At 39.8% G+C, this 21,797-nt stretch overlaps 1 protein-coding gene across 1 annotated transcript in view; it reads left to right on the top strand.

The window, feature by feature from the left end:
* Nucleotides 1-134: 134 nt before the first annotated feature.
* Nucleotides 135-21,797, top strand: part of Prosalpha3 (proteasome alpha3 subunit) — a 38,809-nt gene continuing 17,146 nt past the window's right edge. The window contains exons 1-3 of the mRNA XM_072301153.1: nucleotides 135-294; nucleotides 13,024-13,229; nucleotides 13,802-13,968. Of these exons, the coding sequence (XP_072157254.1) occupies nucleotides 292-294; nucleotides 13,024-13,229; nucleotides 13,802-13,968 (376 nt within the window). The 5' untranslated portion in view covers nucleotides 135-291. The remainder of the gene's footprint in view (nucleotides 295-13,023; nucleotides 13,230-13,801; nucleotides 13,969-21,797) is intronic.

Below are 21,797 nucleotides of genomic sequence, written 5' to 3'. Positions count from 1 at the left end.
GCGAGTCTCTGCGTATGCGTCATCGCTAGTCGCCGCACACTAGTCTCCGGAGAACTGGACAAAACAGCCTCGAAAAGTGACTTCATCGGCGATCCAGTACTTTGCGACTCTATTGTACTCTATGCTCTGATGTTGTTATTTTGAAAATTTGAGGTTATAATTTGCGGCATGACGTTGCTGTAAATCAATGATATTAGCATCAGCCTTCCTACCTCCGACTCTTACCGAAAGCGGCGTCATTTGAAAGAAGTCTATTTACAATTTTTCTCTTCACCATCAACTATCCAAATCATGGTACGTACATACATTCAATTTTCTTTACTTTTGTGATCTTTTGATGTTCCAGTGTTAGTTAATAGAATGGTGATTGCATCTGCAGGACAAGCGGGCCTGCAACCCATGAACACTTGAGTATGCTGTTACCATTCAATTACTACACCAATTAGAAGAAATGTATTGAATTTGCTTGGTTTCTAAAATGAAGCTCTTAAATTTATCGACCCTCCAATGATCTTTCTTGTAAGAGCCAGGTGACAGAGGGACTTGTCCCCTTGGGCCTTTATACCGAAAATTTGCTTAGGCAGCAATGCTTCAACTTTTGTGGGAATCGTAAGTGAGTACGTCCCTCGTAAACGTGGCTCTGTACAGTTTTTTGTTTTTATATCTTGTTTTACGGTGTCCTTGGGGATTAAGTAAGCTTGGGCTTAATCCTCTGATCAGTTTGCCTCCTTCGTGTAGAGGCTTTAGCTCTGGCTCTATACTCAGGATGTCCCGGGTTCAATTCCCGGCTAGGCAACCTTAGTTAGATGGTCTCAAACTATGGTTGCTTTGGGCTAGTTGTACTGTAGGGACTGGAATCAAATGATCTGCGGAGATTCAGTCATGAGGTCCGGAGTTTGGGCGGACCAAAAATCCTGCTGAATTTACAGTAGAAACTGTCCGGAGCATTGATATTCCCTGTCTACTGCCTCTATTACTTAAATTCATTCATGGCTGCTTGAGCTTAGAGCTTTTTGGCTCATAATTTTCCTGGCGCAAGGTCCGCAATCTTGCCGGAAGCTGGAATGTCACAGTGAAATGAACGTACCTAACTTTGAGTTGGGTTAGGTTAGGTTACTTTAAGACCTAACTTGAACGTTTCTAACATTGATTGATTCTTTTATTTATTCATTTTAGGTGGCAGGAGCCACCCCAACCCAATTCCTAAAAAACTCCCCCTAAAAATGTGATGACCAAAAAAAAAAAAGGGGGTGGTGGCTGCCAGTGGCGTAACGGGCGCCCCCGCAGACTCTGCTATGCAGGGGGGCCCTCGGCCGCCGGAATTTTTTTCTCTCTCTCTCTTTGATCCTCAGCTTTGGTTTCAACAGGGTGTCTGCAGGTCTGGAAAACCGGGAAAAATCAGGGAATTTGATCACTGTCTGGAAAACCGGGAAAAGTCAGGGAATTCGATCGAAAACCGGTGAAAGTCAGGGAATTTTCGCAATTCGAACATTTCGCGGCTATTTTTGCTCGTCACTGCCGAATTGGCCGAGTAGCTCGCTTGCGTGGCTGATAATGTAAACTGCTCTGTTCAACCAGTTTGCAACACGGCCGCTAGGTTCACTAATGTGTGTTCCCTAACTTTAAAGATCGAATCGATCTGCCCTATTTAATTTATCTACTTAATTCATGCTAAATGGCAAGATAGACTAAATAGACTTGAATGAAGTTAACTTGCTAACAGCAGAAAATTACAGTAAATAATGATAGAAAACTAAGTGCCCTAGTTTTGAGCAGATGGTTAATCAATTTTTTCAATAAGTTAGGAAATTTAATGAAAAGGCTAGAATTTTAGTTTTTCTTTAACTGAGTAAAGAAATATTTAATGTCAACTGCATTTTGCATGAAATTTTTCTGGTTCTTAAATCAACATGTTCACAACTGGTGCATCCACGTTGTAGAAATATTATTGGTGGATTATATTCTAACAAGCCAATGCTTGTTGAGTATAAGACAAATTCAATACCAACAATAGGTTCTGGAATCCATTGAATTAATTGACCTAATAAAAAAAAAAAAAAAAAAAAAAAAAAAAAAAATCCCGAATCAAGCAAATTTATCTAAAATCGAGAAGAGACTCGTATTTCCTCTTGATTATAGCAAAATCTACCTGAGTTAGGCACATTTACAACTCTTGTTTTCTATTTTAAGAAAAAGAAACTTGTATTTTCAGGGCACTAAGTAATATGCCAATATTTATGGAATCACCAGGGTGAACTAAAGTTTGAATTTTCAAAAGTATACGGGGCAATGTGTCACAAAGAGAGCGTAGTAGAGCTTAAAAATTAAATTTTGAAGGTGAATTTTAGTTTGAGTATACCATTTTGGAATTAGCTTTATTTTGAGTATTTAGGATCTCGTTCCTTTCAAAAGTATTACTCAACTCCTCCCAACGCCATGGTAATTCAGAATATGACTTTACGGGGTTATTCCTAAGGATAGTTTTTTTTTAATATTTTCTAACTAGTTCATCGTATGGCTAAACCCAAAAAGTCAGGGAATTTTGTTATTTTTTGTCATGGAAAACCTGGAATTGTCAGGGAATTTCATTTTGAAAATCGTGTAGACACCCTGTTCAAACTTTGGGCCTTTACTTATCGAGATGGGGCTTCTTCCTTTGATTCTTATTGTTAGCTCGGGGTTTTTCATACTTTTCTTGGACTGTTCCTAACTTTTTGTTTGCTGGAGGGCCCCTGCCTTCCCATGTCCACTCAATGAGTCCACTTTTCGTATTTCGGGTTTTGGGAGGCCCAAGAATCTAAAAGCCTTGGGGGCCCTTTGATTCATGGGCCTGGGCTGAGCCCCCGCCTTCCTTTAGATCATTGATCTTTTAGGGGCTCCATTTAATCGGGTACTTTTACGTTTTTATTTTTTTTTTAAATATATTTATTTGCGCAAACATGCAAGTGAATCAAATTCCACCTCAGAACATAAAGTAAAAGAAGGCTGAATCCTGCACATACCATACCTAAAGGTAAAAAGATATAAGCTGCTGCCACTTTGATTTTTTGGTGGTTAAGGCTGATTTTCTCAAAAATTTTCGGGCTGCGGGCCTAGACCATACGAGAAAAAACGGGAAGGGGTGTGGAAGGGAGAGGGGGGGATAATTTTGGAATTTTATCGACTTAGGAGGCCCCTAGAAAAAATTTTGCAGGGGGGCCCAGCGGAAGTCCGTTACGCCACTGGTGGCTGCTGCCTTACTAGTTATACACGAAGAAACTCGATTGGGCTTTTTTGCACGGTTTGCGGTCCGTTTAGCTCTCCTGCTAATTAAGTCGTAGAGTAAAGCCCAAAAACCCTATAATATTTGGGTAGAATATGCTCAGCTCTACTTGTAATGCCCTCTTTTTTAAATTTAGTTAAATATTAAAAAAGTTATTAAGCTTTAACGACAAATTTTGGACCCCAAAACATGACGATGATGGAATTGTTGAGCAGATTTGGGGCCCGCGAAACGCTCGGCCGCGGCACGGTGGGCATGTTCATTTAGAACAACCTACAGCTATAACCGTTGAAAAAAAACCCTATGAAACTATAGATATTTTGAAACTTCTAATTATAATGCAGGGCCCAAACTGAGACTCCAGCTTTTCAAGCTGTAGTAATAAGCATTCATGCAGATAAAGGCAATTTTAATGTTGCCTCACTCTATACCCCACCTGGTAATGTCCTATCAGCGGAAGATTATATCGGTTTTTTGGAAGAACTGGGTCCCATGTATCTTGTGGGTGGAGACTGGAATGCAAAGAGTCCCAGATGGGGATCCAGGATTACAAATCCTAAAGGGGAATCTTTACTTGAAGCAGTAAATAAAACAGGAGGAAATTTTATCACCCCAGGAAAGCCGACAAATTACCCTCATGTCCCGGGCCACAAGCCAGATTTAATTAATTTCTTTATTTATCAAAATTTAAACATAGTTGATAGAACCTCATGTGATACTATCCCCATGAAAGTCTTACAAGGTCATGTAAAAATTTTATTAGCTATATTTAGTAATCCTGTTTTAGATGAGAGACCTCCCAACATCTGTTCTAAACGGACAAATTGGGAACAATTTCGTTCAGATTTGGAAAAATTAATAGTCAACAACATTCCAGTTGCCACCCCTGAGGATATTGACAGGGAGGCGGAATTGTTGGTGGAACAAATTCAACAATGTGCGAAAGCTAACACCCCAGTGGCTACTAATAATTCAAGGCCATATGCTATCCCCAAGGATCTTCTGAAACTAATTCGTTCTAAAAGAAAAGCAAACCGCATTTCTGTCTCTTCCTCAAATCCAGAGGATAAAGCACATTTTAATCGACTAAACAAAATAGTCAAAAAACGAATGAATGAATTTCTAAATTACAAATTTGAAAATTTCGTAAAATCACTTTCACCACATGCTGACAAAAATTACTCTCTTTGGGCAGCTACAAAGTACTTAAAAAGACCCAAGCAACTTAAATTTCCTATTAAAAAAGCAGATAACACCTGGGCTGAAACAGACTTAGAAAAAGCAGAACGGCTAGCGGATCATTTCGAAATGGCTTTCCAGCCACACAACGATATTGCCGCACCCTCCTCAGATTCAGAAAATGAGAGTTCCACTGACAATCCCGACTCCGAACCGCACAGTCGGAGAGAGGTGTCCTCATTAAAAACTCGAAAATCAAGGAAAATACCACCAGTAAAAATCAAAACAATTACTCCATCTGAGGTAACTAAAGAAATTAAAGGTAAAATTAAAGCCAAAAAAGCTCCTGGCTATGACAAAATTTCAGGTCTTATTTTGAACGACCTGCCGAACGAAGCAATTATGAAATTAACAGCTATTTTTAATGCAGTCATTCGTTGCAAATATATCCCCAAGCAATGGAAAATGGCAGAAATTTTCACTCTTCTGAAGCCAGATAAACCACCAGCAGAAGCTGCTTCTTACAGACCAATTTCCTTACTGCCGGTCATAGGAAAATTATTTGAAAAACTCTATATAAAACGTTTAAATGAAATTGTAAAGCAAAATAACTTAATCATTGATGCCCAATTTGGCTTTAGGGCTCAACATTCAACAGTGGATCAATTACACTGTGTCACTAAATTCATCGAAGATGCTTTGGAAAAGGGCGAATACTGCGTGGCTGTTTTCCTTGATGTAGCACAAGCGTTCGATCGAGTCTGGCATGAGAGGCTCGTCGATAAACTTTTCACCATGCTCCCATGTAACCATGTGGAGCTCCTATCGTCCTTTCTTACTGGAAGACAGTTCAGAGTCAGATATGAAAATACAACATCAGGTTTCAGACAAATACGAGCGGGGGTTCCACAGGGCTCCTGTCTTTCCCCTCTTCTCTACTCTCTCTTTACCACAGACATCCCACAGTCTGGGAGGAGGGGGAAACTGGGAGTTTATGCCGACGATACTCTCGTGCTAGCCTCGTCTAAAAGCTATAGAGAGGCACATCATACAGCTCAGCAACACTTGAATAAAATAAATAAATGGACAATGAGAGATAAAACAAAATTAAATGCCTCAAAATCAGTTGAAGTAATTTTTACTAATCGTCCATATATTCACATCCCGCTTTCTTTAGGAGAAGATAAAATTCCACACGACTCTGTCGCCAAATATCTTGGACTTCACCTAGATTTCAGGCTCAGGTGGGGCAACCATATTAAAAAAAAGTAGCACAATTGTGACTGAAAATTTCCAATATGCAGTGGCTCATCGGACGTAAGTCACGGTTATCTCTAAATATTAAGTTGCTCCTCTACAAATCAATGTTGAGGCCTGTTTGGAGTTACGGTTGCCAATTGTGGGGTTGCGCAGCCAAGTCAAATTTAGATAAAATAGAAATCATGCAAATGAAGATCCTGAGAAGTATTACTAAAGCTAGATGGTACGAGAGGAATGTAGATATTTGTACGGACCTCAACATTGATTCAGTGGAGGACTACATCACCAAGATGTACACTGCATACGAATTTCGTTTACACCGGCACCCCAACCCTGAAGCTCTTGAGCTCTTGGAATGGGACCGATGTGGTCGAAGATTAAGACGTCGCAAGCCCTATGAGCTTGGAATCCAGGGCTTCTCAAAATTTCCTTAAATAGTTAAACCACACGTGCCTCCCTACGCTCTTAAGATGTAATCGGAGGTTTTTCGGGCTTTGACTGAGTCCGGTCGCCCAATTCTACACAGATAAATTAATGAGGCCTTTTTACTTTGAAGTAAATCTGTCTTTATTCTTTCTCCTTAATATTATAAAGGTAGTACTTTTTATAAAATGTATCTAGAATTAGTTTAATATTATTTAGACAGTTAAGACAAGCTTTTAAAAGACTTATATGAAGTCTAAAAGTGTTTATTGTACAAAATTTCTATTGTGCAAATTGAATAAATGAGGCAGAAGGGAGAAAATCGCTAAAAACGTCATTTTTGAAGAGGACCTAAGGACACAGCTGTGGAAGTTATGGGAGGATAAAACCCATTGAACTAGAGATAGTTAGAACCTTTAGACTTCATAGATAGAACTTTTGAAACGTTTGCAGACTTATATGGACTTCGAAAGGAGAATACATTGAAAGAAGGAGAGAGTGTCAATTCTTCACCAATAATTTGAATTTGAAAACAACTCGTAGAACCGCGCGGTGGATGGTGAGCGCCGACTCCAGAAACCAAATTTTAGGTTATATTTCTGCTATTGTGGCTGTAAATATTTTAACATTAAGAATAAGATAGATTAATTGATGCGTGTTTCTATTTTATCAAAGCGGAAGATTACTGGATCCATTTCTATACGATCCTTTTGTGATTCCCGCACCCTTGATAAATTTTGTTGTTACAGTAAATACTTAGATCGCAACCTGTTATTTCTTCCCAGCGGCCCTGATCTAGTGATCTTTTTAAGTAATCGTTCATGAATGATTGATGATATTCCTTTATCAGGAGTCCTAGTTACTATTTCTCATTAATCAGATTCAGCAACTATCCACCAGAAAATCATCCTTCCTCTCAATACGATGATGTCTGTCGGGGTCTCAATCTGTGGGGATGAAGTTGCGTTTCCACTTTCTCCTAAAATTTTGCTAGCAGCCGAACTCCTCTGGAGTTGATGTGTCTCTTCTCAGTGTATCATGCTACTGGTGCATAAAGCCTCAATGTTTCCATAGACTTGTAATGCTTTATATTGGAAAACTGGCTTTCACATTCACCCGTCAGTTGTGCGTATGTGTCTACTTACAGAAGCTACGCTTTACTCCATTGTTGCCCTTTGTTGAACGAGTATAATGAAACCAACTCAATGCCACAAAATCAAAGATACCGTAATATGGGGTGAATGGGGACAGGCGGGTGAATAGGGACAATTTTGATTTATTTCCGTTCTTCAGTCATAACTCGGTAAGTTTGGCACCTACAGAACTTGTTTTTTTCCGAAAATGCATAGTTTGGCATCCTCTTTACTCAACCGGTGCAATCGGTGTTGTTTAGTGAAAACATAAAATGTCAACATAACCTCAAAACCAGACCTTGAAAAAAAGCGGTAAAACAAGCGTGATAACGTCCCATGCAAGTGGATCACGAATTAAAGAAAAATTTTTTTTATGTTATCACATTTTGACATCATTAGTTACCTTGCTCATCACCAAAAATGATGAAATTTGCTCGATATCTAAGTGGTTTAAAAAATACTTTTCTCCAAAAAACGAGCAGTTGGGAGTCTGAGTATCAAAGATTCAGGCACTGCACTGGGGAGGGGCTTTCTTTGAAGTTTTCCGCCTCTTATCACATCTTTTGGAATACTTTTATGTACCTATTTCATATTCTGAGGCTTTTGAATACTGCCGTGGTTTGACTGAGGAATTTATCTTTCAGATCTCACAATGATCAGGGCGTAAAGGATAATTGTCATCTGTTTGCTTCTTACCATCTAATTTTTGTTAATGAAAGACATGTTTTTCCAATTCAGATTCGAATTTCACTTTTTTTTAAAACTCAGGTAGTGCCTCCATCCACTCTCCAGTTAGCAGAATGGGAACAACGCTTTATTTACATTGAAATCTGCTGGTGTCCCTATTCACCCCAGTGGAGGCTGAATAGAGACAGTAGGTGAAACAACAAAATTAAAATAGTTAAAATTTTCGTATCATCATAATTTTGGGGGAAAGTAAAGGTCTTTCAGGGTCACATCTTCCTGTTAAAAAGAAAAACCGAATTCTCGAAATCAGTAGGCCACAGACGTTTATTTGTATAAAAAACTGTCCCCATTCACCCCATATTACGGTACTTGACTTCAAACATTACTGTTAATCTGATTATTAGCAAGTCTCCTTGATTCTGTGTCAGAAGTTGATTGAATTGTCTAATTTGCCTGTATTTGGATAAAATTCTACAAATCTAGGTCTTTCATATTGACCTCTGCAGAAGGTATGTATCTATATGCTGCTATTTCATTGGTTTGATAAAATTGAGATGCTAACTAATGCAGGATATCCTTGGTGATAACCTCTCTACATCGGCTAAAATTTGCAGTACCTGGAGACGTCAACTTGCTGCCACTGCTTACCACATATGTATAGGAGATAATACAGAGCGGCTGTTCAATATAAAACATCAGTGCCTCTTGATCTCTAGATTATCTGAGTCCTCGCCTGACTAATTTACCCACTAAGAGAGTGCAACAGAAAATTGGCTGTTTCATTTAGCACGGAAAATGGATACAAGAATCAATTCTCTGGCACACCCTGAAAGTGCATTAAAACTCATAAGATAAGGACTTTGGATGACCAGAACTGGCAGAATAATGGAAGCTATCGATTAATATTTTGGGCTGCAACAACATCAACAGAGCATCTTCTTTGATGGAGAGTGGGCAGTGAATCTCCGAGTTGAAAAATCTCTCTTAAACAGAAAATATTGTTACCTACTTACTTCGCCTGCCACTATACATATTGATGTGAGAGTTACCCTAATCGGATGGTTGCAGGATCTTCCTGGCAATTCCCAGCATAGATATGATGGTGCTCTACATAATTAACTTACCGGCAGAATCATTCGCTCGATAGAATCATACTAGGGGGCTACGCCCCCTGGCCGCTACGCGGCCCAACCCCCTGAAGGCGCTCCGCGCCATCAATGGGCCGCTTCGCGGCCCTATTTTTACCCTCCTATCAGTGTTAGTTTTAATTTTCCCCTAAAAAATTACGATATGAGGTATACTTTAATTTTAAACTTTGCTTGAAATTACTTTAAAATTAAAAGGACACGTTTTGGAATGACTGCTTGATGAAATATTGCAGTAAAACAATGAACAATGATAGTCAGGTAATAATAAATTATTTTATGAGTCGGGGATCGAACCAACACCGAATTCTAAGTGGACGCATTCGACGTCTTAGACGACTCGGCCATCGCTCGACGTGAGATCGTTGGAGCGAATCTTGTGTAGATAAGTGTAGAGCTGATGCGCAGGCTACCCAGCTACTGCGCAACCTCCTCGACCACTGCGCATCCTCCCGCGCATAGCGGTAGCAGTACCGGAGCATTCTGTAAACTCACTCACTTTTATAACGTGATTTTAAAAAAACCTGGGTCCTTTTTTCAAAATCTGATGACAGCGGGCTCATCTAGGGCCTATTACCTGTCGATTTACGCAAAAATCATGGAAATCGGCTCGGTAGAACGCTCAAACGAACTATGACAAAAAGTATAAATTTACATTGTTTAAATGGGAGAATTCGCAACTTTACCATGTAATATAAAAAAACCTGGGCCATATTTTGAAAATCTGAAAAGAGTTGGCTTATCTAGAGACAATTGCCCGTCGATAGCCGCAAAAATCATGAAAATCGGACCGGTAGAACGCTGGAACTAAGCGTTACCAGTTTCGCAAAATTAGGAGGTCTTAGAGCTTATAGTATAGACTAGGGGGCTACGCCCCCTGGCCGCTACGCGGCCCAACCCCCTGAAGGCGCTCTGCGCCATCAATGGGCCGCTTCGCGGCCCTATTTCTACCCTCCTATCAGTGTTAGTTTTATTTTTCCCTTAAAAAATTACGATATGGGGTATACTTCAATTTTAAACTCTACTTAAATTACTTTAAAATTAAAAGGACGCGTTTTGGAATGACTGATTGATGAAATATCGCAGTAAATCAATGAACAATGATAGTCAGGTAATTATTAAAATTTCATGAGTCGGGGATCGATCCCACATTGAGTTCATTGTGGACGCACTCGACGTCGTAGACGACTCGGCCACCGCTCTACATGAGGACCACAGCGCGAATCTTGTGGAGATAAGTGTAGAGCTGATGCGCAGGCTACACAGCTACTGCGCAACCTCCTTGACCACTGCGCATCCTCCCGCGCATAGCGGTAGCAGCACCGGAGCATTCAGTAAACTCACTCACTTTTATAACGTGATTTTAAAAAAACCTGGGTCGTTTTTCCAAAATCTGATTACAGCGGGCTCATCTAGGGCCTATTACCTGTCGATTTACGCAAAAATCATGGAAATCGGCCCGGTAGAAGGCTCAAACGAACTATGACAAAAAGTTTAAATTTACATTGTTTAAATGGGAGAATTCGCAACTTTACCACGTAATATAAAAAAACCTGGGCCATATTTTGAAAATCTGAAAAGAGTTGGCTTATTTAAACACAATTGCCCGTCGATAGCCGCAAAAATCATGAAAATCGGCCCGGTAGAACGCTGGAACTAAGCGTTACCAGTTTCGCAAAATTATGAGGTCTTGGAGCTTATAGTATAGATGAGAGGGATCACATAGTGTAGAATATAATATTAAGCCTTGAGTAGGTATAGGTGATGTTTTTACTTTAACGTCTGGTTCTCGGTCTACCGTGTGAAAGGGACGGACCAATATGGAAGAATCATACATGCCAAGTGGCTCCTAAGTTGTCCTTTATTTGTAGTCCTTAGCTGAATGGTTCTTGCCTGAAGGTGTGACAGTAAATGGACTGTTTTTTTTACCATCCTTGAAAGTAAAACCAAGAATCAAAATTGTATTCTCCGTTTTACCCAGATAGCGTGTTGAAACTCAATCGCTGCCGACTCTACATGACCAGAATTGGCAGATACAGGCTCATGAAAATGAAATGTTATCGAAAGTAAAACCAAGAATTAAAATGGTATTCTCCGTCGTACCCTGATAACGCATTGAAACTCAATCGCTGTCGACTCTGTATGACCAGCATCGGCAGATACAAAAATTATCCCTAAATACAGGTGATGTCTATACTATAAATCCTGGTTTTGTGCCTAATGTACACAGGAGATGGAACATTACATAATAGTACTATATTAAAAGCAGCTCTGAAGTTGTTGATTATCAGGGTTCTTGCCTGACACATTCACCCACTTTTATCATTGAAAGTAAACCCATTATGAGCTAAACTGACACTCTCCCTTTCACCCTGTTGCGCGTTTAAAATCAATTGGTCTATGTGGACTCTGTTGACCGGAATGGGCAAAAGGAGAATCATAATGATGAAGTTATCATAAAGTTTCATTGCAGCAGGCCGATTATTGAAAGTTTAAAGTCTGATAAGGTACACTCTACCATAGGTATGGACAAACGGAGTGCCGAAGTGGCAGCGCTGAGAATATAAGCCATTGAGTGACGTCGCAAGTTGTACCATCTTTGCCGCGCAGTTCAAAATGAGGTTCTGGTAGATCTGTTAGCTTCTATAAGCCATCAGATGAATTTAAGAAATTGATAAAACTCAAAATAACGATAAACTCAACTAAGAACACGAAAAAATAACACGAAATTGACGAGACTTACTCTCAGAACAGAAAGTAAAAAAGTTTTCAATATGGCGTCGCAGCCGTACCATCGGACGCTGTCTAATCTACGCGCTTCGACGACTTTCTAAAATTCCATTTCTTCATACCTGCAGTAGAGTGTACCTTGGGTAGGATACTAACTGAAAACGCAGGATTACCACTGGTGTGGTATTTGAAATAGTAAACAAAAAAAATATCCTCGTACTTCCAGCCTGATGTGATCCTCACATGAGACCATAGAACGCAGGTCATCCCGGCGGGAAATCGAACCGGGGATGTCATAATGGCTCCTACTGTGTCGTCTGAAGCTGTTAGGGTTCTTGGTGGCTCACCAGCCATCGATGACAAGTGACAACAAAATTCACTTGTGAGCCGGCCATCATGGCAACATGATCGTTGTACCGTCTTGTCTTTTCTTGTGGTTTTGATATTGATGGTTGTGTGCCTATTTTAGATCATCAACGATCTTTTCTATCCCACTACCCTATCACAATCAAACAAAAGCAACATGATCCTATTATCCTGACCATTAGTATAATCCAATTAGTATTATCAGACTGATGTCATGCTAATCTGTTCCTTAAAGCAACGTGATTAAAGTAAGCAAGTAAGCAGTGTTAATGTAAGTAATGATGAGGTCATTATGACTTTCTTTAACCAGGGGCTTCTTGAAAAACCTTCTAGTGGCGAAACTGCGCTACCTGTTAATCCTCCCTCTACAAATGTTAGTCTAAGTATGTAGGAAAGGCAAATTTATTGAAGCTCAACATGAAGTTGCACTAGTAATCATTATCGCATGCACCAGAATTTTGCTTCCTCATGAAATCAAGCTCGCTATGTGGATTCCCAAGTATGATTGTGATGTTTTAAAGAATATTTCGATTCTCAGTTATCAGCAGTCAAAAGTTGATATGTTGAGAAAGTTGCAAAGGGCAGGATTACCCTTTGAGAGGTATTTGAAGTAGTAGTGGAGTAAGTTTTTTAAAATTATCAGCTCATAAAAACTGAAAAAGTAGAACGAGGAGCACGATTCATTTTAGATTTCCGAGATGTATTCTCGAGTTATAGTAGCAGTAGCTTAATAGGAAGTATCACCATCCTGTGATTCTGCTAATTTTCAATGCATCTCACGTTCCTCAATGAATTCTGGGACCTCCTGTTTACAATTTTTGGTTCTGCTTATTTTCAGGCTCGCAGGTATGATACAAGAACAACCATATTTTCTCCGGAAGGAAGGTTGTACCAAGTGGAGTATGCAATGGAAGCTATCAGTCATGCTGGCACATGTCTTGGCATCCTAGCTAATGATGGCATTCTCTTAGCAGCTGAAAAGAAAAATACCAACAAACTCCTGGATGAAGTTTTCTTCTCAGAAAAAATTTATAAATTGAATGAGTAAGTTTCATCCTTTTTCCTACTTATTGTTTGAAGCAGAGGTACAAATAGTTCTAGGCCTCTGAAATTTTCAAATAGAGAGGAGAAGCCTCCCTGTTATTTTGTAACTTGCTGTGCTTTTGCATGCACACACATATGCAAACACTGCAACCTCTCAAGAGTCAGCTAGTTATACTCCATGGTTCTCCTTTTCTTCACTACAATGCAATGCCATGTCTCATTATTTTCCAAAGAAAAATCCCAGCAACTCCAGGGATGCAGAAAGTTCTTTGGAGCACAAACCAGTTGCAATTTCAGCCTCAAAATTGCCTCACCCTCGCCTCGAAAACACTCGGTATGCCACTGCTGTTCGATGGTTGGATGTACAGATAGCATTTGTGGTTGGTGCAAAGGCATTTAAAGGTATTTTTGTCTACTCTTATGTCATTAAAGGCACAATGGATACCTCCGAGGCAACGCTCTATTTTTAACTTGGGGGAGGAGACAACTCTCTATTTTTAACTTGGGGGAGAGATCTACCAAATCTTCATGATAATGGAAACTTATTATCAAGAATGATTACTTTGTTGCAGTGATATGGTCTGTAGCGTTGCGGGTATAACATCTGATGCAAATGTGTTAACAAATGAACTCCGGCTGATAGCGCAAAGATACTTATTACAGTATGGTGAATCCATCCCTTGTGAGCAACTTGTTTCTTGGCTATGTGATGTCAAGCAAGCCTACACCCAGTATGGAGGTATGTTTCTTGGTAATTTAAATTCCATTTGAAACGATTTTTAATAAAAAGAGAAAAGGAGCTCGTAAGTGAAGAGGTATCAAGGTGCACCTGCTTAAGACGCTCATCAAAGCAGAGACTGCAATAGCTCATATCCAAGTTGCCTTGGCTGCACAAATCAAGAGGCCACTGTATCGGTATTGAAATCAGTACGGTAAATCGGTATTGAAATCTGGACGGGGATTGGAATGCGCAGCAAGCTGTCAACCCCACCTGAGGCATGAAAGGATATGAAACACATGCGGTCAATATCAAGACCTTGGATCATTCTCTTTTGTGATAAAATTCAAACTTGACTCATGGACCAAGAGAATCAATGAGGACCCCCAACTCCAGTTAGTGGCAACACTATCTGTGCCTGGCAGAGGGTCTAGTGAACTGAACCGATTGGGTTCTCCTGCTCCATGTTTTCATGCACCACCTATTTAGGCCTATCAATCACTCGAGGCTCATGGAAGTTTCTAGATCCTCGTGGTTGTTCTTAAGTTCTGAAGAGTTTAGTGTGAAAAGTTTCCCATTTTTATTTCAATCGTAATAGATCTTCGGGTTCATAAACTGGTAATGATGTGAAGTGTCTTTTCAAACCTTTTTACTCAGCAGCCACTGCTGTTGAGAAAGCAAAAGGAAGTGTGTACTTAGTGTGCAGCAGGATAGTACTTTTAGTCGCGGCGTTTCTTTGTTAAAGTGAAATCTCTTTAGAGAGAAGTAGTGTTGTACTGATGAAAATCAACTTAGTGGCACAAAATCAGAGGTACTTGACTTCAAGCATTACCTTTAATTTGATTATTAGCAAGTCTCTTTGATTCTGCCAGGAGTTGACTGAATCATCCAATTTGCCTGTGTTTTGATGAGATATTTCAAATCAAAGTCTTTCGAATTGACCTCTGCAGAAGGTACGCATCTATACTATTTCATTAGTTTGCTAAAGTAAAACGTATTAAAGTATTTAAATAAATAAATCATAAAATTTATAAGGAACATTGCATGGAATACTACCTGTTTTAGAGGTACAATTTCGAACCGCTGTGGCAATAGTTCTCCGTACCCTCCACCAGGTCGCTGCAGTCGCGCGATAACGATTTCTAACTTGGGTAAAAATTGGAAGTTGGGGGTCCTTATTTATTCTCTTGGTCCATGCTTGAGTTAACTATCCAGGGGCGGGGCAGTCCCTCAAAATCATCGATTCAGAGTTGATGCCAAGGCCGGCGAGCATTAACCTAACCTTCAGGATTTCAAAGCTAAGGGACTAAGGAAAAGTCGCTCTTGTCCAACTGCGTCTTCAAGTGTTTCGTTTTCGTCTATCTTACTAAAAGGTAACATGAGTTTAATGACACCTACTTTTCTTACAGCATTTCACAATTCCTTCTCAAATTTTCGTAACTTCTAATGCTCGCTCATTTCTTTCCTATATTTAATGTAAAAGGCTCCTTATAGGCCAGTCATATGGGGATTTTATGCGGTTTTGAGAGCGGAACTTTTTTTCTCCGCTGATTTCTCATCTATAGAGGGTCCTTAACAAGAATCCAAATTTGCCCTTTCGGCAAATTATGAAACCTCCCCCCCTTACCCCTAAAATTGAAAAAATCGGCCCAAAAACGGCTGTTTTCTCTCGTTTTTCGGCCACTATCGCCAAAACCGCTGATTTTTCAAGTAAGTGTGTAAGGATCTACATGATAGTAGATAAGATTACGGACATTTTTCACCCGGTCTGAAATTTTTTTGATGAAAAACATACCCACTACAAGGTTGCCCAAAAAAATCCTAAAATGTTCAAAATTTGATTTTTTAAAGGTTTTTTGCTTGTAATTTTTTTCCCAGCAATTTTAGAAGGTAAGTGTAAAGTCCAAATGAAAGTAGATCCAAAATTCTACAATTTCGTGTATCAGACTTGTTGCCAATGTTACGGTCTTTAAGGGCATTTTCCGCAGCGGTGCAATTCACGCAGCCGCTCCACTCTCAGTCCAGTCAATCTTCGAATTTTTAAAATTTCAAATTTGTTTCATTTAGAATGCCCCTTTTATAAAGCGTTTATATCGATAATTTTTCCGTGGCTAATTCTTCTGAGGTTTTACAGCCATATAGAGTGAGCAGAAATGTATTTCCTGCAGCAGATATTTCTTCACGTTCAGATTCAAGATTTTGAAACACCGCAGCACATTTTTCACCAAATCGGGCTAGTTTTTAACGAGAAAAAAAATTTAAATTAGTCTGAACATAGAGGGTAGAGGTTGTATTGCATTCGCCGAAAGCATGAAGAAACAGTATGCTGTCAGCGGCTACTTTAACTTTGATCCTAGTTCTGTTGTAAAATGTTGGCGCGGCGCTCTTTTTGCCTGAATTCAATAATAAAATGTTACAAAGTTAATTCGAGCTCGCCGTCAACAAAACTTAATGATACTGGGCAAAAACTGGACAAATTTAACTGGGCAAAGAACCCCGCACCTTCCTTATGGGAAATCTCCCCCAGTCAAACGCGATGCCGCTTGGATATGTTGCTCAGCTCGTCATTCTGATCAAAAGCTCTATGGGGCCCAAAGAGATCCCATGTGCGGTTTTCGAGATATTCGCCGTTTTATGTGCGTAAACGGAGGTTTCGCGCGCTCCCGCCGGAAGCCATACCAGTGTGCGGCGCCGCTCGTGCCCTTCCCTTCCAGTCCTCTCCGACCTCTCTCCGCTGCCCCGCCACCCATACCTTGGCTCCTCAACCGCTCCAACTCCGACGCTCACGAGGCTGCGCCCATTATTACCGGACCGCGCCCGCACGCCGTCTTCTTACGCGGCCTCTCCTTCGGCCATGTCGCCTCTTTTTCTCATCGACCCTTCCTGCAAGTCTTGAAAAACCTTTAAGAAGTCCATTTTTACTAAACATGATGATGCTAATGTCACAAATAATACAAAGAGAGAAGAAAGGAAAGAGAGGAAAAACAAATGATAATCCATGCGAAAGTATATGGAGAAGAGTTGGAATGCCTAAGAGACCGCTAAATGAGACAAGCTTTTTTTCATTTTTTCCCCCTTTTCCTTTCTTTTTTTTCTTCATTTTTCTCAAGTGGAAGCAGTGAAAGTAACTTCTGTTGGAAAATAATGTTGAGTTTTTTTTTTTTTTTTTTTTTTTTTTTTTTTTTTTTTTTTTTTTTTTATCACGTGGAGGAAGTTGAGGGGAATCAGTCGGCTGACGATGCCCAATTTGAGGCCAAGTGTGCCTTAGCTTCGACTTTTTTTGGCCTGCCTAGTGATCATTTTCCGTAAGTTTGTACGTCAGTTAGTAGTTAGTGAATCCTAATCGTCAGGAATCCCCCAGCCAAGATTTCCAAGCCCCAGAAGGAGAATATACGCAGGCGCCCATAGGGGTAGCTCACAGGCGTCAGGCGAAGCACTTGGAAATGATATTGATTCTGATCAATTCTGAACGTACGACAACAGAAAAGGAGGCAGTTGCTTGGCTTATCAAATGATTTGATCATAGTTTCCACATTTCATTCTAAATTGCTAAAATTCAATTTTAAAAGCATCAAAGAGAAAATGACGTATTTGGCACGATCGATGGAGGAGGTTGAGGGGAATCAGTCGGCTGACGATGACCATGTAGAAACTAAGTTTGACTTAGTCGAACCGCACCAATGGAGGAGGAGAGAGGGATCATTACTAACTGAACTCAAGGAAGAGAGATGTCCATTTAGGCGTAAATGGTCACATTTTAAGTCGCTCTTACTTGCAGCACCACCTTATCAGCCATCTTATTATCTGCTGATTGTATCCTCTAATCAGATGATCACTGGTCGACAGACAGATCGGTCAAGAATGTCACCTTTCAGGGAACTTTAATCATTGATGTCAGATGATCGTGCCAAATACGTCATTTTCTCTTTGATGCTTTTAAAATTGAATTTTAGCAATTTAGAATGAAATGTGGAAACTATGATCAAATCATTTGATAAGCCAAGCAACTGCCTCCTTTTCTGTTGTCGTACGTTCAGAATTGATCAGAATCAATATCATTTCCAAGTGCTTCGCCTGACGCCTGTGAGCTACCCCTATGGGCGCCTGCGTATATTCTCCTTCTGGGGCTTGGAAATCTTGGCTGGGGGATTCCTGACGATTAGGATTCACTAACTACTAACTGACGTACAAACTTACGGAAAATGATCACTAGGCAGGCCAAAAAAAGTTGAAGCTAAGGCACACTTGGCCTCAAATTGGGCATCGTCAGCCGACTGATTCCCCTCAACTTCCTCCACGTGATAAAAAAAAAAAAAAAAAAAAAAAAAAAAAAAAAAAAAAAAAAAAAAAAAAAACTCAACATTATTTTCCAACAGAAGTTACTTTCACTGCTTCCACTTGAGAAAAATGAAGAAAAAAAAGAAAGGAAAAGGGGGAAAAAATGAAAAAAAGCTTGTCTCATTTAGCGGTCTCTTAGGCATTCCAACTCTTCTCCATATACTTTCGCATGGATTATCATTTGTTTTTCCTCTCTTTCCTTTCTTCTCTCTTTGTATTATTTGTGACATTAGCATCATCATGTTTAGTAAAAATGGACTTCTTAAAGGTTTTTCAAGACTTGCAGGAAGGGTCGATGAGAAAAAGAGGCGACATGGCCGAAGGAGAGGCCGCGTAAGAAGACGGCGTGCGGGCGCGGTCCGGTAATAATGGGCGCAGCCTCGTGAGCGTCGGAGTTGGAGCGGTTGAGGAGCCAAGGTATGGGTGGCGGGGCAGCGGAGAGAGGTCGGAGAGGACTGGAAGGGAAGGGCACGAGCGGCGCCGCACACTGGTATGGCTTCCGGCGGGAGCGCGCGAAACCTCCGTTTACGCACATAAAACGGCGAATATCTCGAAAACCGCACATGGGATCTCTTTGGGCCCCATAGAGCTTTTGATCAGAATGACGAGCTGAGCAACATATCCAAGCGGCATCGCGTTTGACTGGGGGAGATTTCCCATAAGGAAGGTGCGGGGTTCTTTGGATTCTTGTTAAGGACTCTCTATAGATGAGGAATGAGATGAGAAAAAAAGTTCCGCTCTCAAAGCCGCATTGTGGCCATTATTATCCTCAAATGACTGGACTATTATGATAATTATTACATGTTATTACTAGCCGTCCAAGGCGCCCTCCGCGGCTGGTCAGGAGGCTTCGCTCTCTGGACCCATATCACTCGCTCCGCGGGTGATTATGGTTCGCTTTGCCAGCCTTATTTTTCTCCTTTGCCGATTTGATTACATCAGAGAAAGTACCAGAAACAAATGCTTTTCGTCGTCTTGCAACACTCAAAGTGCACAAGTCTCTTGCACAAGTCCATGAATTTTTCAGAAAGCTCCCGAAAAGCAGAGGTGCAGAAAGTTCAGCAGTGAATGCTTTCACTAGCAAGACGCAGATTTTACCCACGCATTATTACACAACGGGGTCAAAGTAATTTTGACAAAAAATCAGTGCAGTCGAAGTAAATTTGACAAAAATCAGCGCGGTCAAAGTAAAGAGCGACCCTAAAAACTACCGTTTTCGGGCACAATTTGGGTCTGTGGGATTTTTCTTGAAACCAGGCTGAAACGATACTTTATGATACCCTAAAACTCTGGTTAAAATTTTAGCTTGAGTATATGCACGGTTTTTGAGAAATGGGAGGGTCAAAGTTGCCAAATTGCCATCATTCTTGACAGCATTTTTACAGCAAAAAGACGGGAAAAATGGACGAAAAAGTTACAATTTTGATGAGTTTTGGCTGTAAATGTTCTTATTGGGCCCCCACGCATATAACTGTGTTCAGTTTCAAAGAGTTCGGCCGCACAGTGGTCTCTTCTTCTTCTTCTGTTGGTTTACTGGCTTTTATTCCAAATGCGGCACCTACAGCCAACTATAGACAAAATTTCATACATAGGATATTAGGAGAACTGGAAGGATACGGAAATATTTAATGAGATGGATAGATTATTTGCGAAGACCAACACCATTTTCACGCCTAGAGACCCTTCTAGGCGACCTCCTATACCTGGTTATTACTGGGTCATAGAAAACATTCAAAGTGAAAATATGGAAGGTTTAGGGTTTATATTCTTTTTATTTGGATATTAAGATTTTGGAAGACTTGGAAATGGATATTGGAAGGTTTTACTAATGTTATAGATAAGAAATAAAATTTGTTATAGTCCTACTGTTGATAGTTAAAACATTCCTAGAGCAACTGTCACCTGCAGCGACCCAGGTAGTGTTTACTCTTAAAAATAACTAATACAGTCAGATATGACTTAGAGTTCTGATTATTCTTTATTTTTTTTATATATAGATTTATATTATTGACTTTTAAGAAATTAGCAATGATTTTATATATCTTAGGGTTTGGGATGTGAAGTATATATGGGACGTTGAATGAAGGGAAGTAGTTATTTTCAATTAGATTTTGAATCATCGTATCTTGATTTATTAAATTTTGGCATTCAAATACAGTAAAAGCTTGTTAAGACGAAATATGGTTAAGACAAAAATCCGCTAAGACGAAATTTTTTTCGGTCCCTTGACACTTCCATAAGAGGCATTGTAAAAAAAATACGGATAAGACGAAACTTCGAAATTTTGACCCGTAACCCAAGCCGGTTAAGACGAAGAAAAATTTCCTATTTTCTACCCTGAAATTGGGTAAAAATGACAAAAAAGAGCCAATTCTTAGGGAAAATAGACTTAGTTTTATGTACCTTGACATAAAAAAAGTAGGTTGAGAGTAAATCGTGGGTATCCTCTATTTTGCTGGATGACTGAGATGCAATCGACAGTTGACGATAAACCGATTTGCGTATTTTAAGAAAATTCAAAATTTGGATTTCATATTATATAAAATTTAAAAATTTAAAACTGATAGATAATAATCTTTCAAAAAGTCATTCACTTAAAAACTCTTCACCTGACCTTTGATCTGTGTACCTCAAAAATGATTTCAGGATGACTGAGAGCAGCGCGGATACCAGCGCAACTTTCAAGCGCAGTTGCCGCTTATGCCGAAAAATTTCGTCTTAAGCAGAGAACGGTTAAGATAAAAAGCTGCTTATGACGAAATTTTTTTCGGTCCCTTCATTTTTCGTCTTAACGAGCTTCTACAGTAATATGTGGTTTAGGTCACCATACCACCCATATTCGCATGTTTCTGTGTCTTTCAGATTTAATCTCTGTAGACGAAGTGGGAAGTTTCCATGGCGTAATCGAAGTCTAATTACATTTTTTATTTCACTACGATTCCATTTTAGTTTATCAAACCAAGGTTTTTGATTCATTATTCGGCTAATTGATTTTAATTTCTGACCCTTCCAGATACATTCTATCCATTCTTGGTTCCATTCAAGGAATGCTTGTTTTTTAAAATGAGGGATTAATTGCTTATAATAAAGCTCTTAGTTAACATTATTGGCCAAGGGGAGCAGTTTTGTTAGACTGTCGGCTCTTTCATTCTTTGGGATTCCCACATGGCTGGGGATCCATGATAACCACATATTATTGGGCTGATTGTAATAAATAAGTGACTTCATATCATTTATTGTTGGGTGGAGGTCACAAGATTGATTGAGAAGATCTTTAAGTACATTTTGAGAATCAGAGCAGTTTATTATGTTTTTATGATTATTAGTTAGACTATATTCAATTGCTCTTTCAATGGCATATGCTTCAGCGTCAAAGATCGAAGTGAAGTTAGATCATTCATATAGTTTAAAAAACATTTTGATGGTGAATACTGCTGTTACATACGTTTCTGATTTTCCTCTGTCAGTAAGTAAGTAAGTAAGTAAGTAAGTAAGGCCGGGCTGGCCGGCGA

Source organism: Bemisia tabaci, chromosome 1 (genome assembly GCF_918797505.1).
Source record: "Bemisia tabaci chromosome 1, PGI_BMITA_v3".
NCBI lineage: Eukaryota > Metazoa > Arthropoda > Insecta > Hemiptera > Aleyrodidae > Bemisia > Bemisia tabaci.
The sequence above is the reverse complement of the archived record's forward strand: the minus strand, read 5'-3'. Positions and strand labels throughout refer to the sequence as shown.